The sequence below is a fragment of the Chionomys nivalis genome, chromosome 7 (genome assembly GCF_950005125.1).
Source record: "Chionomys nivalis chromosome 7, mChiNiv1.1, whole genome shotgun sequence".
In the NCBI taxonomy this organism is placed as follows: domain Eukaryota; kingdom Metazoa; phylum Chordata; class Mammalia; order Rodentia; family Cricetidae; genus Chionomys; species Chionomys nivalis.
Genome location: NC_080092.1, coordinates 36,924,739 through 36,939,314, shown reverse-complemented (window position 1 = coordinate 36,939,314; position 14,576 = coordinate 36,924,739). Strand labels below are relative to the sequence as shown.

General features: G+C 50.3%; 1 protein-coding gene across 6 annotated transcripts in view; it reads left to right on the top strand.

The window, feature by feature from the left end:
• The first annotated feature begins 708 nt into the window (after window positions 1-708).
• Window positions 709-14,576, top strand: part of Tnip1 (TNFAIP3 interacting protein 1) — a 49,496-nt gene continuing 35,628 nt past the window's right edge. For 3 of the 6 annotated variants that reach the window (XM_057773279.1, XM_057773278.1, XM_057773276.1), the window contains exon 1: window positions 709-773. Coding sequence is in view for 1 of the 6 variants with exons in the window: in XM_057773280.1 (XP_057629263.1) it covers window positions 734-773 (40 nt within the window). In the remaining 5 variants the exon portion in view is untranslated. Of the gene's footprint in view, window positions 774-7,878; window positions 7,960-14,576 lie in introns of those variants that run through there. The other 3 variants (XM_057773280.1, XM_057773277.1, XM_057773281.1) reach the window with 3 other exon arrangements.

Sequence of the window (14,576 nt, the reverse complement as noted above, 5' to 3'; positions counted from 1 at the left end):
TCAGGGAAACCTCTCTGGAAAAGGCCTCAGAGGCACACCCAGAGGTGTCTCTCCTAGGGACTTCGAAATCCAGTGAAGCTAATGATAGAGCCTAACCAGCACACGAGACTCAGGAGGGGGTGGCTTGCCCAGACTAGAGCTAGCCAAGTTGAGAATGGGCCATGGGTCACCAGGTGTGACTTGACATCCAAATGAGACCCAGAGTTCAGGAAGGAAGGAGACTGCTTTCCTTTTCTGGGAAAGACTCACAGAAAGTCCTACATGGGAACAGATGAGGCAGGAACAAGGCAGGAGGATGTCAGCAGCGCGTCTGGAGATTTCCTCAAGGCTGTGAGCACTGGAATCTCCCTTTGGACAAAGGAGGAAATATAGATGTCCAGGAGAACCCAGGAGGGCAGGCCAGGTGGCCTCTGCCCTCATACCTGCCCTTGCCTTATTCCCTGCCTAGCTCAGGAACCACTAGGCTCTCAGCTTTTCTCCAGAGCCCCCTCCCCTTCCTGGAATCTACAGCAAGTGATAGGCAGCCTGGGGAGCAACAGGTGGAGGCTGGCAAAGGGCCCTCTGCTCTGCCAGAGGGCGGGATGGGGCCTCAGCTGGGCCTTGTAGGACTGCCTGGTGGCTGGCTTCTCCATCAAGGGGGAATTCCCCTCCTGCCTCAGAGTCAGCTCCGCCCAGCCCTCCTTCCTGCAGAAGCTCAGAAAGCCCAACAGCCTTCACAGGGACACAGGGACGCATGGCCGCACACACTGTGACATTGCCTCGTGATTCCTCAGGTGAGTGACCTGGGCTAGGAGTAGGTGTGACAGCATAGGTGACAGGCCTCACCACATGGTGATGCAGAGGCCATCAGACCTTCCCAGCTGTGTGTCAATAGCTGCCTGGCCTCCCCTTCTCTGCTAGCTGGGGTCCTTTGCTCCCCAGCCTACTTTGGTGGGCCCACCTAGGGCCTTCAATTCCCGGCCTCTGCTCTTTGCCCTCTGACCTCTATCTCTGGTCCCTTATGCTTGTTCTACCATAACCAATTTTCTCTTCAAATGTCTCTAACTTTTCCAAGGGGCAGAAAAGAGAGACTTATTTCTGTTTTATTTCTTTCTGGGGGGAAACGGGGAGTGCTTTCTCTCATGTATGTTTTCTGTGTGTGAAAGGATGCGTTTGCATCCGTGTCAGACTCACAGGAGTAGGTCCGTGTTGGTCCATGGAGTATTTGTGGATGGTCTGGGTGTCTTTGTGTGAATGTGAATTTTGGGGGTGTGCGGCGTGGGGTGAGCCAGGCCATTTGGAAGACTAAACCCAAACAAAGAGGGCAGGGGGCGCCCATAATGCTCCCTGGGGGACACAACAGTGATTGAGCCCTTTCTTGACACTGGAGTAGAGGGACCCCGCTACTGTCTCCAGACATCTTTGCTCTCAGGCCCACTGGCTCCTTCTGAGGGTGAACCTTTCACCAAGAACTTGAGGCCCTGGGAGTGGGCCAAGGGCTGGCAGATGGTGGTGACTGACTTCTTTGATTACAAACAGTCCAGTTTTTCCAAAACTGGTCAGAGGCCCAGCCCAGGGAAGTCCCTGGCTAAGGAGGGTAAGGGTCAGGGGCTGTGTCAGACATTTGACAGTGACCTCTGGGCGGCAGAATGAGGGAGGAATGTGGAGAGGTCCTAGAAGACATGAGAAGGTGGGGGTAGGTTGAGAGAGAACCGCTCTCAGAACCTGGTAGGGCTTCCCAGGATTGGGAAATGTTCTCGTCCTGTGGGTCTGCCTCCCCTCGGGGCTGAACTATTTCCACTTCCAGAAAGATGACCAGGAGCAAGTTGGGATCCCAGCCTTAAGCCAGCTTGATACTCAGACCTGGAGTTAGGAGGGCCAGGCAGAGAGAAGCAGACCCAGGACTCCTAGAGACTGTGGGAGGGGCCTGGCAGGGCCAGTCTGTGACGAGCTGGGAATTTCCCGGGTGTCACTGTCCTTTCTTCTCTTCTAGTGGTGCCCTAGAAACCAGAGAATAACAGGCAGGTTAGGGACAGAGGGGGAAAGGAGCTGGGAAGGAGAAAGAGAAGGGAAAGAGGCTGGAGAAAAACTCAGCAGTCATGGCCAGACACCAGCTCCTCAGAGTTCTCAGTGAGATCCAGGCAAAGAGATCCCCAGCTGTGGGCCTGGGATCCCCTTCAGGAAAGGAAGATCCGTACTCCCTGCTATCCCAAACCATAACTATTATGCTTCGTGTCACTAGGGCCATTTCTCTGTGTGTGCCACAAACTGACACTGCCTTCACAGGCTTGCTTAGGAAACAAGGGTGCAGATGTGAGTGGCACCTTAATTACTATATGGCCGGTATCTTGGGAACAGGGCAAGCTGTGAATGTAAATGGTTTTATTCGCCTTGCGATGATGAATGAGGCCTGGAAAGGTGGTTCAGTGGGTAGAGCGCTTGCTGTTGAGTTTGACAACCTGAGTTTAGTCCCTGGGACTCATATAGTAGGAGAGAAAGAACTACAAACTGTCCTCTGACATCCACACATGTGCTGTGGAATGTGTGCGTGCAACAGTATACACACACACACACGCATGAACGCACATATGCACTTGCAATAGATAAATATATGTAAAAGATGCTAAATGAGCACAAAAATATTGCGGCCTTCACCTATGAAGACAGAGTTTAAAAACTCCTTAGGCTGAGGGGAGCTGGGACTACAGATATAGTTCATTTAGTGACAGTTTCTGGTGTGTGTGATTGGCGGGGGAAAAGCTTGTTGCTGTTGCTGTTTTGAGTCAGAGTCTCATATAGCCCAGGCTGGCCTTGGATTTTTGGTCCTCCTACCTCTGTCTCCATAGAGCTGGAGATTGGAGCATTCAGTACTACTTCCGGCTGGCAAGCCATCTTTCCTTCCTTCCTTTCTTTTTGTTATTTTTTTAAAATACAAGACACTTTTAAAAGTTTTTTTTTTTTTTTTTTTAATGTGTATTGGTGTCAGAGCCCCTGGAACTAGAGCTACAGACAGTTGCAAGATGCCATGTGGGTGCTGGGAATTGAACCCGGGTCCTCTAGAAGAGCAGCCAGGGCTCTGAATCACTGAGCCATCTCTACAGTCCCCCCATCTTTCTTCTTATTTTTCTTCCTTTCTTCTTTTTTTCCTTCCTTCCTTCTTTTCTTCCTCCCTTCCTTTCTTTCCAGCTGAGTCTCATGTATCCCAAGCTAGCCCAAACTTTCCTATGGATCTGAGGAGGAACTTGAGCTTCTGGTCCTCTTGCCTCCACCTCTCAGGTTCAGGATTACAGATGTTCAGGATTACAGATGTTCAGGATTACAGATGTGTGCCGTCACATTTGATTTACTGAGGCACCAGGGACTGAATCCAGTGCTCTTGTGCATGGTAGGTGAGGACTCTGTCCTCACCCGCACCCCTTCTCAGCAATCACCACCAGCACCCTCAAGCACCATTTTAGTCAATGTCACATGTTTGACATTCCTTATCTCAATTAACTATCACCCAAATCTCTCTTTTTGATAAGCACACACCCAAGAGCAGAAAGTACCTAGAATCCACTGAAGGGTTTTGTATTCCAAGATCGCCTCGGGCTAAGGATCCAGGAAGGGATCCAGGACTGTTTAACAACTCCTACCCAGGCCCTTCAGTCCCACCCTCTCACAGCCGAGGCTCCCAGTCCTCATTCTAACAGAATAAGGTTCATGCTGGTTTGAGTCTGTTTCCAGTTTGGGAATTAAGCTTAGTTCGGGAGGCAGAGGGCTCGCCTACCACACATAAAGCTCTGTTGAGGTTCTCAGGAGAGTAGACATCAGATGTGGTGAGGCATCCCAGCACCCAGGACCTGGCTGGAGTCATGAGAACCAGAAATAAAATGTCTTCCTCACTACGCAATGATTTTGAGGCTAACCTGGGCTACGTGATACCCCTGTCTCAAAAAAGCCAAGAAGGGGTAATGGGATAGCTCGGTCAGTTGAGGGTTTAAGTTCAATCTCCAGAGCCTATGTAGAAAAAGATGAATATAGTGATGCCACTTATAGTCCCAGCACCGGAGGAGAGAGATAAGTGAATCCCTAGGGCTTATTGGCCAGCAAGCTTAGATCACAGGTCCCAGTAAGAGACCTAGTGGAGGGTTATTGAGGAACGACACCCAGATTGACCTCTGACATCCACATACCTATGCTCAGTACACATACACACACACTCAACCACACACAAATATGCATACACACTCATACTGAGGCTCACACACATACACAAACACACAGGCAAGCAGCTGTGCCTCCCATCAGTTGGAGCATGTAGGAGGAAAGCAGGTGCTCCCATGGGGGAGCCCAGGTGCTGGCGACAACATTCATCTAAAACTCAGGGTCACACCTGCTGCAAGTACTAGCCTTGCTCTGGCCCCAATGCAGCTCCACCCAAAAAGGGTGGTCATGTCTCTGCCCTCTTGTTCGTATTTCATTGCAAATATCATCACTTGAGTATGGTTGGGGTTTTGGTCATTTCTACAGATCCTTTTGAGGCTGGCATTCTGAGTTCTGTGTCCTGCTAGCTGGTGAGACATTGTGACATGATGCTTAAGAGCCTGGCATGAAGCCCTGTATGAACTCCAGTGAGCATCCATCCACCTGATTGTCACAGACTGGATGGGAGATGAATTATGTAAAAGTGTAAACTAGCACGTACTCCATCTTCTCTCTCTCACTCTGTGTGTGTGTGTGTGTTGTATACGCGTGTGGAGGGGGAGGGTACACACATATGTAGAGACCAAAAGAGAACATCATGTACCCTGCTTTATCACGTTGTTCCTTGTTCCGTTGAGGCAAAGTCTCTTACCGAACCTGGAGCTAGGCCAGTAGTCAGCTAAGCTGACAATCCTCCTGTCTCCACCTCCTAGCCCAACAGCAACAGGGTTTTAGACATACACACAGCCACGCCTGACTTTTGAACTGAGTGCCGTATGTTCACATCAGGTCCTCATGCTTGGGCAGCCAGGGTTCTTGCTCCCTAGCCATTTCCCCAGCCCCTTCATGTTATCTTCTAACCCTTTTATGCCACAGCCCCCACTTCCTGCTTCTGTCACTTGATTGTGCATAGTCTTTTCAAGGTATGTTTTTAGAAGTGTGCACTTGGCTACTTTGGAGCCTCCCTGGTAGAGGAGGGAGTGGCAGAAAGGACGGGACCCTGTCTTCTTTAGCACAAAGCAAAACAAAACACAGGCAGTGTGGTTCTCCTCCCAGGTGGGGCTTTTTGAGGTGCTTGTTGACACTCTAGAACTAGAGTAAGAGGTTGCCACCTGCCTGAGTCACTCACCTCCCAACTTGGAAACTCCCTTCCAGGCTAAGGAGGTGGCAGAGGATGCCAGGCTAGGGGCATCTGCCTCTCGCCAGCTCCATGTCCCAAGTCTAGGGGGATGGAACCAAAGAAGATTACATTGATGGGTTTAACAGTAAAATCTATCAATGCGTGTAACCCACATCTGGACATCATCATTTCTCTGATGCTAGTGTGTGCCGAGCCTGTCTTTACCACATTCATTCTCACAAACACCTGAGGGGGAGGTACAACCTGGGTTGGGGTTGGGACCTATGCTTCTGTAAGAAAGCGAAAAAGGTGTGGGGGTGAAGCTCAGTAGAGAGCTTGCCCTGCATGCTGGAAGCCCTGTGTTCTGTCTCCTGTGCTACATAAACTGGGCAGTGGTGGTGCAAGTCTGTAACCCAGGAGAGGGGAGGTGGGGGCGGGAGATCAGGAGTTCAAGGGATCAATCTACCTTGCAAGTTTGAGGCCAGGGAAGGAGAAAAGGAGAGAGAGAGAGAGAGAGAGAGAGAGAGAGAGAGAGAGAGAGAGAGAGAGAGAGAGAGAGAGCGCCATTCTGACACTGTGGAGACAACACAGCTCTGTGGAGAGAAAGCAAACAGGACCTGGAACCAAGGCCCTGGGTTCTGGTTTTGATTGTGTCAATGCCTGTGGCCTTGAGCAACACTGAGGTTCAAGGCAGCTCTGGTGGTGCAGCGCTCTGCTTCGGAGTGAAACCTTAGGCGGACAAGGATAAGAAGATGACCTTCAGTGGTTGAGCAGAACAGAAAAGAAAGTTTTGGGTGTGGCCATGCAAAGTTATCTCTTCACTTAAAGGTCAGGCAGGGGGACGGAGAGGTCTAGACCAGTTTGGGACCACACGGTGAGACCCCCACCCACCCACTCTAGAGATTCCTCCACTTCCAGGAGTCAGTCTCCTTCCACCTTATGGGTTCCAGGGATTGAACTCAGGTCCTCAAGCTGGTCAGCAAGCACTTTTACCTAACTCTGACCCATTTCACTGACCCCTAGGTGGTTTTATTGGTGGTAGGGTTTTTTGTTTGTTTTTCTGTTTGTTTTGAGACCTGGTCTTACCGTGAAGCTGTGGCTGGCTTTGAACTTAGTACTTAGACCAGGCTGGCCTCAAATCCCAAATCTCAAATCTTTAAAGGCTACCTAGGAATCATGGACATTTGTGGGAATGAAACCACTCAACTTTCTGAGGTCAAATATCTTACTAAAACAGTGGAAGCAGTATGCAATCTGATTGGAAATTATTGGAGACTTCATTTTAAAGGAAATCTCAGTACTGGGTAGTAGGTAGGAGTGAAGAGCTGGGACAAGATTTAGGGAGTGAACATTCCAGGAAGAGGCAAATTGGGAAGCACAGGGAAAAGAGGCAGAGAGACACAGACCTTTGGAGAATTGATACATAGGACAAAGGACCCAGTTCCCCCTGCAGCCTCTCCTGAGGGTGATTGTGCATCTTCTCTTGGGGAAATCTGACCTCTCTCCCTTCAGAATCAAGACACATGCATGCTTCTTTCCATAAGAAATGTGACCTAGACGCCTTTAATCCCAGCACAAACGGGAGGCAGAGGCAGGCGGATCTCTGTGAGTTCAAGTCCAGCCTGGTCTACAAGAGCTAGTTCCGGGACAGGAACCAAAAGCTACGGAGAAACCCTGTCTCGAAAAATCCAAAAAAAAAAGAAAAAAAGAAAAAAAAGAAATGTGACCTAGAATGTCGTTTTGCAAACCTGCCATCTCCTGTGAGGTAACTGGGACACAGATGACAGAAAGCCTGAAAGGAGGGTCCTTGGAGAAGACATATGCTTAAGTAGGTGCCTGCTCACAGTTCCCATTGATAGATCTCTCTTTATGTAAAATGAGGGCATGTATGAAAGAGCCCCCTAGATCCTCATCCCCAGTCCAGAAGATGAAGACCTGTCAACGTTTTCAACAATTCCAGTGACAGAGAATGTTTCAATCTTCCTCCTGAAAAACCTACTGTCCTCCTTGTTTTTTTTTTTTTTTTTTTTTTTTTTTTGTCCTCCTTGTTTTAAAAACTTTTATTACAAAGCCAAGGCTTTCCGCTATGTTCATGTCTATGGAGCCCAGAGGTCAACGTCAGGTGTCTTTCTAAATTGCCTTACTTTTGGGGCCAGAATTATATATACGTGTGTGTGTGTGTGTGTGTGTGTGTGTGTGTGTGTGTGTGTGTGTGTGTGTGTATTTCTGCTGGTGGTGGGGTGAAATGTGATCTCGTATATCCCAGGCTGGCCTCAAACTCAGGATCCTCCTGCCTCAGCCTCCGAAGTGCCGAGAAAGCAGGTCCTGCATCTGGGAACTAGAACAGACCCGGTAGTTGGCATCCGGTGCTTAGTGCACTCCCGGGACACAGGAGGTATGGACCGAGTTGGACCTGGGTGGTCCGGCACAGTGTCCTCAGGCCCCCTAGGTTTGAGCCGCGAAGCCGCGAACTGCTCCACCCAGTCAAACCGCTGCGGCTGTTTACATCGCAGGCCCCACCCCCGGCGCGCCCAGCGCGCAGCGCTATTGGATGGACGGCGCGTCGGTCTCCGGGGACTTTCCCAGGGGCGTGGCGTGGCTCCAGCATTTCCTGGTACCGACCGGAGCCTAGGGCTGTAGAGTCTGGCTCCGTGCCCCGAAGTTCTCGTCGTAGGGTGAGCGGGGCCGCTGGGGGGATGGGCAGGCGGGAGGAGACCGGGGCCTGCGCCGGGAGCGAGGGCTAGTGGCGGGAGTCCCGGCGTCGTGAGGTGTCGGCGTCTCGTCAGGCTTCGGAGACTCCCGGCCCTCACTGCCAGCCGGACGCGCATGCGTAAGCGCTCCTGGGACCGGCCCGCGGACCCCAGCGAGCAAAGTTTGGGTTGCAGTGTGTAGACGTCGTAATGACGAAAATCAGCATCATAGCCCCGCTTATTGATCGATTTCCAGACAGTCTTTTCTTGTTTGTTTTGAGACAAGGTCTCACTGTGTAGTACTGTCTGGTCTGGAATTCGCTGCATAGAACAGTCTGGCCTCGAACTCAGAGACCCTCCTGCTTTTATCCGGAGTGCGAGGATAAAAGGCGTGCAACCAAGTGTTGATCTAAATTTTTAGTGTGAAACTCATCCAACTGTTACATTCATTCTGACTCAATGGTTTTTTTTTTTCTTCAAGACAGGGTTTCTCTGTAGCTTTAGAGCCTGTCCTGGAACTCACTTTGTAGACCAGGCAGGCCTTGAATTCACAGAAATCCACCTGCCTCTGCCTCTGCCTCCCCAGTGCTGGGATTAAAGGCGTGCACCACCACCGCCCGGTGACTGTTACTTCTTTTAAAAATACATTTATTTATTGTTTGCATGTAAGGTTGTGGACAGACAACTTGCCTGACTCATTTCTCTCTCTCCAAACCTCGTGGGTTCCCACCCGGGATTGAACTCCTGCTCAGGCTCCGTGGCCACCCCTTCTCCATGAATGTTACTTTATATCTTCACCTCACCAGCGAGGAACACAGGCAACTTGCAGATTGTAATCACATAACTAGTGAGTTGCAAAGTCGGGATATGAATGTTTGGCTGCAAAGCCCTCAGTTCCATCCTTATTGAGCTCACCTTGCACAGCCCGGGAGGCATTTGTGTACACAGGTGCTGGGTAGATTCAATGAGTTTCTGGGAATGATTTAGGAGAGATGGCTTTTATGCTTTGGGTTGTGTTTGGCCCGTGGGAAGTTCCTGCGCCTCTGTGTGAGATCATGTGCATGGAAGTGGTTTGCTGTGCATGTATTCATCTTGTGCCCGGCAGTGGGTGGGAATTTGGGGCTGTCAGTGAGGAACTGTTTTGGTAAAAGGGAGGGAGGGACTTTCATGGATGAAGCAAAGGTCTCAGCAGTAGCGGTCCCCACCCCCTTGCTGAATGACAGTGTGGGAAACGTGTGGATTCCTGATGCATCATTTTGATTTCACAGTCAGTCAAAGTGGGATTTGATCAGCTCTTACTCATGCGACCAACAATGAGGGGTGTGGTAGAGGGGAATTCAGACTCATGAGTGGACAGTCAGGGGGACTCTCAGAATGGTTTTTTCGGTCCTTGACGGAGAACATTTTGTTCGGAGAGTGGAATGCTCACACTAACTAAGCAGGCTCAGTGTCCCTTTGTCCCTAGCAAATGGCCTGTGAAACTAACCCATAATGATAATTCTAGTAACTTACGCTGGTGAGATGAATTTTTAAAACTTTTTAATCTTTTTTCCCCTCTTTTTGGGAGACAGTCTTGTAGTCCAGGCTGACCTTGAACTCTGTAGGTAAAGCTGACCTGGTCCTCCACCCGCTGGGATTACAGGGGTGTTCCACCATGCCTGGCTCTCATTTATTCTTTCTGACCAACCTGGTAGTAGTTTTCAGGTTTAGTAGCCATCAGTTTTCAGCAAGGCCCTCTGTTGTTGGTTTTTAAGTTTACATTTGTTTGTGCTTAGATGGGGGTGAGTGCATGCCAAGGTGCCCATGCCCATGTGGGGGTCCGAGAACAACTTTGAGGAGTTGGCTGTTTCCTTCTCCCATGTGGGTTTTGGGACTTTAACTCAGGATATTGGGCTGGGCGGCACACACCTTTTCTCACTGAGCCATCTCGCTAGTTGTAAACTCCATAGTTTTATTTTGTAACAGGGTCTTTCTAGCCCAGGCTGGCCTTGAATTCACTTGTAGCAGAGAATAATATTGAGCTTCTGATCCTTCTGCATCCCTTTGAGGGCTGGGATTAGAGGCGTGCACTAATCCTGGTTTATGTGGTACTGGAGATTGAACCCAGGGTTTCATCCATGCTAGACAAGCGCTCTCTCACCTGAACTACACCCTGTCTCCAGGGGCCCTATTCTTTTTCCATCGGCTTAGACTGTTGCCATTGCTGTGTCCTTGGAAAGTATTCAAGGGCCAGCCCTTGGTGGACACATTTAATCCTGTCCCTCTGAGAGCGGCAGGTGGGAGTGTTCTGCATGCTTATATGCGATCATGTTGTCCCCTCCACGTGGGTATCCTGTGAGTGTGGGTACAGTATAGCTAGGGGTGGGTGCCTGTCTCTGGATGCCCATAGCAGCTCCCTTGGGGCCCCAGGAAGCCATGGGTCTGACTCATTCCTTCACCCCCGTGCTGCTGTGTCTCTGGCCCGGATGTCCTGGCTGGGTCAGGCCGACCTGGTTTGAGTATGATGGTGCTTTGAGAGGTTGTTTGTCTTCCTCCCTCCACCGGTTACAGGTTCGCTTCTGTGCCCACTGCGATTTGGTAGGCCATGCTACCCGCTTTTCCCAAGCTGTGTGTGTGCTCAGCTCGTTCTCATGTTTCGTCCTCAACCCCTGCCATCCCAGTGCCCAGAACACAGTTCCCAGACCTTCCCATGGCTGGTTTTTCCTTATCTGTTGAGTCTCAGCTCAAATGTCACCTTCTCAGAGGGGCCTTCCCTGTTCTTCCTATGCAAAATAGCCCCCCTTTCACTTTCCGTCATATTACTACTTTTTTTCATTCATTTATCATGATCTAAAATAAGCGTATTTGTGAGCGGTGTGTGGTGTGGTGGTGCAGGCTTTTGCTCCCATGCTCAGGAGGCTGTGGAAGGCAGATCTCTGAGTTCAAGGCCAGCCTGGTCTGCAGCGTGAGTTCTGGGGTGGATTACTGGAGGGTATGTTTTCTGATGTTCCTCTGAGCTTTCAGCTGGGGGGCTGTTTAGGCCCCACCTGTATGTGAGGGCCTGGCTTTGCCTTTCTGTGCTCCTGGTTCAGAGCTCTTCCTGACAGCATCATGGACCAGTGGACAGTGAATAAGGCTAGCCATCATGGATATACCTAGGATCTGAAGTCATTCAGGGGCACCTGATTGGTTAAGCAAGACTCCCAGAGGGAGGTGATATTAAGGATAGGTCATGGAAAGATGGTGACATACAGAGTAGGGCCTGAACCTTTTAGGGTTTGAATGGATGTGACAGACATGGAGTGAGGTTGTGCTTGGTGGAGAGTTGTCTGCTGGGCTGGGCAAGACCCCCAGAGATTCCAGGCATGGGAGTGTCCATTTGTTACCCCACTGTGATGGCTCCTGGTGTAGTCAAGGATGCTGCACCCCCTTGCTTCCTCACCCAGCTCCAAGGGATGGCAGTATCACCCTGCAGATCTCTCTGCATACTGGCTGAGGTTATTGTTGAGGCTGTTAGAATCTCAGCCACAGGTGGCAAGTGACCTCACTTACCAGGCTTCTGAATAACCCACCTCTAGCCATCTACTGGCCTGTGTTCTGTGCTTTCTGAATGACTTGTCCTTTGCTCTGTTCCAAATGTTGGGCCTAGGATGTGGCTCAGTTAGTGGGGTGCTTACCTACCATGAGTGAATTCTTTGGTTCCGTTCTCTGTACTGCATAAACCAGGTGTGTTAGTGAACACCTGTAATTCCACCATTCAGAAGTAGTGGTAAGAGAGCCAGAAGTTCAAGGTCATTCTTTGCTAATATTTCAAGTTCAAGGCCAGACCCTGTCTCAAAAATCCCAATGAAATGAATGGTCCAAATGGTGACAGCCAAGCCACTGGACCCTCATTGTCAACTCACTGAACGGTCCTCGTTGGCTCCAGCTGGGTCAGGTCTTTTTGTGCCTCCTGCTGATGTCTACTGCATGCCCCTCTGCTGGACCCTGTCCACCTTGACCCTCAGGAGAGGTGTCATGTTTCCAGCCACAGCAGAACTTGGCAGCCACCAGGCTGCTGCAGGAAATTAGTTCTCTGTGTTCTTCCTGTGACCTGCACTGGACGGTCACCCCAGTGACTGGAAAGAGCAACTGCTGAGGCCTCGCTGGCTCCTTTCTGATTGTTGTCCCCGCAGGGCTACCTTTCCTCACTGGCCTTGTCCCCAGGCTGTTCCCTGAGCCTGGAGTCATGAAGGAACATTTTCCCTGCAGAGCACAAGGGAGGACAGACCAAGGCCTCAGCCTTGGGGGGTGGAGATGAGGCCAGAGTTGGCCTTTGTAGTGTGGAGGAGCCCCTAAGTCAGGGTCCTCAGTTTGGTCTCCACCCCTTCCATAACTAACTGCGCTGGTCTAGGTTCCCCAACCCTGATCTTCACTTGGCTAACCTTGACTCACCACTGGGTGCTGTGTTTTTCTGAGACAGGCTCTCTCCCCCTGGCCTAGGACTTACCCATTAGGCTAGACTGTTCTGGGGATTTATCTGTGTCCAGCTCCTCAGCTCTGAGATTACAGGCAATGCCCCCAGGCTGGTGTTGCACTCATACTGGGATTGCTAGTGTGAGCCATCATGCCCATCATGTTTGCCTTCTGACTTTGTAAATGTATGATGACATTTATTTATTATGTCTGTGTGAAGGCCAGAGGACAACTTATAAAGGGCTTGGTTCTCTCCTCTGTCATGTGGTGAGATCAAAGTCAGGTTTCCAGTTTAGGGAGTAAGCACCTTTAACCTCTTGGCCATGTCACTGGCTCCCCCCTCCCCAAATGTGTGTTCTGGGATAAACCAGAGGTTCTCATGCTCTCGTGGTATGCACTTGAATGTCTGAGCCCTCTCCCCAGTTCTCTTTCGTGTTTCTTTCAACTTATATATGAATGTGTGCATGCATCCCTGACCAGTGTGTAACCTTGCTTTGTATGTTGTCAGATGTGTTCTGAGCCTTCTCATTTTCCCATTCCAACACAATCTGCATATGAAAGAGTCGTCCAAGTTTGTACCCTACCAGCCGCACCATTCATTTTCACTGCTGTGCTATATTCCTCGAGGCTTCGCCACAGCCACAGTGTATTGATCCATTTTCCTCCTTTCGTGGGCCCTTTGCTGCCCTTTGAGATGAGCATCTGATTTAGCTTTCCTTTCTCTGGCCCTTTCATAGCCACAATGACTCCTGTTTGGGTTTCACATTGAGGTTTGCAGACAGCTCTGTGCTTCCCACTTGGTTCACACAGCATTTCCCATAGGGAAAACAGAACAACAGGCCCTGGGGAGGCAGCAGAGAGAGGCCGGAGTCTAAATTCTCTTCCCACCATATTTGGTATAAGGAGAGTTCACAAAAACTGGCATCTTCCTCTGAAAGGGGAGTTACAGGGTTGCATAAGTCAGCTGTGGTATTTGGGCGCCGAGAGACAGGCTACTCCAGATGCCATCCCTCTTGTCCTAAGGTTGGCCTCTCAGCTGATGGTTGAGGCCTCCTGGCTCAGTGACACCCCTTATCAATTCTGGGCCCTAGCTGAGGGGAGGGTATGAAGGGCAGTGGGCCTGGTAGCGGGGCTGCTGACTCGGCCCTTTGGGTCTTATTGGTAACAGAAGCTCAGACCAGGCCTGTGATGCGATGCTGTGATTTAGGCTCCACTTTCATCCTTGAGATCTGGCCTTGGGTTAGGCCCCGCCCTCTGGACTTGGCTCTCTGAGAGCAGAGCAGGGATTGTGCTGCCCTTTCTTGCGCTTGTTCCTGGCCTTGGGTACATACCTGCAGTCAGGATTTTCTCTTCCCCCTTTTGACCTCTGTGGGTACCTGCAGTTGAGAGATGGAGGCTGAAGGATCGATCAGGGCTCAAGGTCATCGTTGGCTGTAACAAATTTAGAGGCTAGGCTGGGCTATATAGACCCTGTCTCAAAGAGCTGAGAAAGGAAAGATGGACAACCCCTGCCTATGGTAAAAATTGTCTTCTCCCTCCCCACCAGTTGCATAAGAGTCTAGATTTCCCCTACGAGGAATTAAGGAAAGGCTTCAGAAGACAGCAGCCCTCCGCTGGGGCCTTTTCTATGGTTGTCAGCCAGTCAGCAGTGTTTGGCATGTATCCGTCCAACCTTTTTTTTTCTTTTCCTTCTTTTTTGGGTGTACATTTAGGGTATGTGCCCTGGAAATCTTGTTCACACATAATCTGCACTTGACTTTTTATTTTATGGGCATTTTTCTGTATCTTCACAAAGCAGGGAACCCCAAGGATTTGTTTCCTATATAGCATTCCACATATCAGCTACACCTTGGTTTATTAAGCCAATGCCCTTTTGATGGCCATTCAGGATATTTTTGCTGTTATGAAGCACACAACAGTCCACTTTCCATCCAGCCCCTGTGTGGTCCGATGCAGAAATCTCTAGAAGCTGTGATAGAGGTTCACTGGGTGGGTTAGCTCTGGCACACTGGACAAGGGAAGTGGCCCCCAGCTTGCTTCTCTACAGCAGGGCTTGATTCTCAGCTCGGCCTGTGACACACAGGCTGGTGACAGCATTGATAAAGGATGCAGCTGTCCTTTAAGGACAGGCCTGTTTTGCCGCACAGTTGCGTGGTTTGGTCACTGCT